Source organism: Sander vitreus, chromosome 6 (assembly GCF_031162955.1).
Source record: "Sander vitreus isolate 19-12246 chromosome 6, sanVit1, whole genome shotgun sequence".
In the NCBI taxonomy this organism is placed as follows: Eukaryota; Metazoa; Chordata; class Actinopteri; order Perciformes; family Percidae; genus Sander; species Sander vitreus.
This window is the reverse complement of record NC_135860.1, coordinates 15441362-15444947: the sequence shown is the minus strand read 5'-3', so window position 1 is coordinate 15444947 and position 3586 is coordinate 15441362. Positions and strand designations below refer to the sequence as shown.

The 3586-nt window shown below is 37.5% G+C and overlaps 1 protein-coding gene across 1 annotated transcript; it reads right to left on the bottom strand.

The window, feature by feature from the left end:
- Positions 1-491: 491 nt before the first annotated feature.
- ino80c (INO80 complex subunit C) lies at positions 492-2706 on the bottom strand. The gene is made up of 5 exons (XM_078253027.1): positions 2426-2706; positions 1793-1909; positions 1581-1692; positions 1045-1112; positions 492-942 (listed from the first exon to the last, which is right to left on the bottom strand). Exons 1-5 carry the CDS (start codon positions 2600-2602, stop codon positions 811-813), a joined length of 606 nt encoding a protein of 201 aa, XP_078109153.1. The 5' UTR covers positions 2603-2706; the 3' UTR covers positions 492-810.
- Between the last annotated feature and the right edge of the window lie 880 nt (positions 2707-3586).

The window sequence follows — 3586 nt, the reverse complement described above, 5'->3', positions numbered from 1 at the left end:
TGAAAAGTGATTTCAGCTACCGATTTTTTCTGTCTCAATCTACTAAGAAAATGTGTATTATACAAAGAAAAAAGAGAGACACTGAAATCCAACTTCAACAAACAATGCAAGTAAGCTGACTGACGATCTGAAATAGACAAACTCTTTCCAACAGCTTTGCAACATTTTTGTCTACTTCTCTCTAGCCCAACCTCACTGCATTTACACCACTGGAGCCAGATGTTCTACCACAAGGAGGTGTACAGCATCCTAGCCAGTAATACTTGTATTCAGTACTTGAGAAACAACTGTTTCCCAAGGATTTAGCAGGAGCAAATACACACCAAGCTCTCAAATTTGCCTCAGGGTTTATAGGAACACTTAATGGGAAAATATCATCAAGGATACTGGGAAATGTATATGAACAAATAAGAATAAGAAAATTATATTGCTGACTTTTGACGTATGAACACTTTTTGTCCCCTTAAAGAATAAAAAATGTTTACCAGACATTCTCGGATAGAGTGGCATTTTAATATCCAGTTATTGACAACAAACATGTCTCACAAATAAACTATGCAATCACTCAAACATTCGTTTTTTTCTAATTGAAAAAACAAAAACTTGTTGCATTTATTTTGTTACACAGTAACAATTCTGACTCAGATTGCCTTCTTAAAACAGCAGTGCAAATGTTTAGCAGTGGCCTGTGAGCTCCAGCTGTTCTGTCCTGTGCTCTCAGTGTCTCCTGGCCGGCCCAACAGCTTCTTACACTGACATGAGTTCAGTTCTGGTTTGAACCTGTTTTAGTTTTCAAGCCTTGCTCGGCTGTCAGGGCACGATGCAAGTTGCCTTTCGGAGGGCCAGGTAGCCTGTGACAACATCAGTGGGGAGGAGGCGGATGTAGGAGAACTCCTCAGAGGATGTGAAGCGTAGCTTTGTCTGAGGGTCTGTGTAGTTTGCCTGAGGAAAGACAAGAGAGACAATACAGTGTGTGCTTTATACAAGACTTAAAAGGTATTTTGTTTATTGTACAATAAGACTTTTTGCAAAGTGATAACTCACAGGGAGTCCAGAGATGTCAGAGTATTTCTTGGGCGGCTTCAAGGAGGGAGGGGCGTCAATGCTGTAGTCTGTGAACACAGAAAGCTCATAAATTAAACTATTGATTAAAACTGTCCCAATATGGGCAGTTCTTCTAAAAGTGACATGGACTTATCAATGCAGTCTTCTATTTATTATACAGCTTTGACATACAGTATACTGTAAAGAACTTTCAATGCCTCTTTTTGCCAAAACATTACACCATGTTGACCTAAAAATCATTTAAAATGCATTTAATGAAGACAAATTTGATGTATCGAGTCTTGAATTCAGTTTCAAATTAGTCATCGGTAGTATTAAAATGAAACACTGGAATTAATATAACCTTTTGCTTTAAAACTTTAAAAATGTAAATGTAAGATTTGTTGCACACCTTAGACATTATTCATGAACTGAATAGTTTATGCCTTGGGCATTAGGGTTAGAATACAGAAATAGAGCCTTCTAAATTAAAAACATGTACGTGTATCAGGTAAAAATAAGATACAAAAACTCACAGTTGGGATCGTTGAGCTTCCAGGGTAAAGTCCGCTCCAAAGCCATAATCTGTTTGAGATTCTTCCAGGTCCTGTTCTTTTTACCTGCTGCTGCTCCACCAATCCCAGAATGCTGCCGAGATTAAGAGAGGAAAAAAGGGAGGCGAGGGGAAATTGAGGGGAAAGTCACAGAAGCAGATGAACTTAAAACCCAGATGGATGCAGACACTCACCATAAATGTGGGGTCTTTGAACGGTGGAGGCTTTGCTGTGGACTCAGTGGTGGCAATTGGTCCGCAGTCAACTGTTCCCACTGCCTTCACCTCAGCCACCAACTCCACTGCTGTTATCTGATGAAGCGTGAAAGACAAACACACATTTTAAGCAACTTGTTTTGCATGTTTCCATGTAAACAAAGTGTAAACACAGTGTAACATAATCATAAAGGAACAATGACCAGTGACACTGATGCTTGTACTACATACCATATTTGTACTTCCTGCAGTTTTGTACACTGTGTGTTTGTAATGTACTGTTTATTTGGCTGCCTTTAGATCTGAAACAATTGCTATTAGCAACTATTTTGATAATTGATCAGTCATTTAAGTCAGTTTTCAGGCCTTTCTTTGTTTCGATTTATCAAGAAACGTATCTGCAAGATTATTCAATAATGAAAATATTTGCAGCATTGCATCTTAACAGCTTTGCATTTTTCTTGCACATTTCATTTGTCTAGAAGTACAATTGAACAAACCCAGACCCTGTTTGTATATTTTCTTATCAATTATGCTATTCTGAGCTCTGAGTAATGTTCAGTAATAACACTACAGGCAGACAGTGTAACAAATAGCATTACTGTCTATCACCTGTGTCTGTATTGTTGGTGTCGCTGTCAGCTGGCCTTTCTTCTTCTTGCTGCTGCTCCCGGTGGCCTGCTGAGCGGCAGAAGCCGCCAGACTACCGGGACGTTTCTTCCCCCGGAGAGCGGCAGAGCTGGCGGCTGCCGGCTGAGCCCGGGCGGTTATAGGGATCTGAGATGCCATTTGTGGAGAGCAAAGTGGTTGCAATACGATACGATGCACCTTTTGCTCTCGATACTTAGCATTAGCCGGCTAACATCCGGATACATCGCTTCACCCGGATATGAATTGTTTCACTTCTGGGAACAACTTTATAAATCGTTAAAATAATAATTATAATTAATAATAATTTATAAATATGGTTATAGGCCTAATATATATTTTATCTGAATTTAAAATGTGTAACTACAAAAATACACAAATACGTTTTAGTGTATGTTATAAATGTGAATGCAGTAAAACAAAACAAATATAACGTTATGGGCTTTATAGTTTTTATTTTTATGTATTCAGAGACTATAATACAAACAAGAGAGAGGGAGAGTCAAAAGGAATCCTTAGCAGAAACAACACATAACATATAAATAAATAAAAAATAAAGAACAAAAATAAATATATAATATATTATATATAATATAATAATAATATATATATATATATTGTGCACTTGCTTTTCTTTAATTAGCAGAGCAGAAGGAGATGGAGACCAGTCCTTGCAGTTGTCTTCAGCCTCCTTCTCACCAAGCAACCAAATTAATGCCTTCACTTTCGAGATTTGTATTTACCAAAGCAGTCGTTGTTTTTATTTGTCCTTGTGCAAATGCTGCAATTGTTCAAAGTTTTCACAGTTTAGTAGCTTAAATAGCACAGCCTGTTGATATGTTTCTAAAAAAATTTGATATTTCTAAGGGGGGGGGGTTCTGATGAAAAATGGTGTAGCATGTGAACTCACTGAGGGTGTTTTTCTTTATTAAAGTGAAAAACCAAAACCTTAAAGGAATACTCACCATATTTTTTAACCAAACATGTTACACATACAGTATGTATGTATTGTGGTTTGATGTGTGTCAACCACTGGACCTTGATCAGTCAATGAAAACAATGAGCTACAGTATGAAATCAGAGCGCAATAACCGACTTGATTTGTTTATGAGTTTTTCAAGTTTA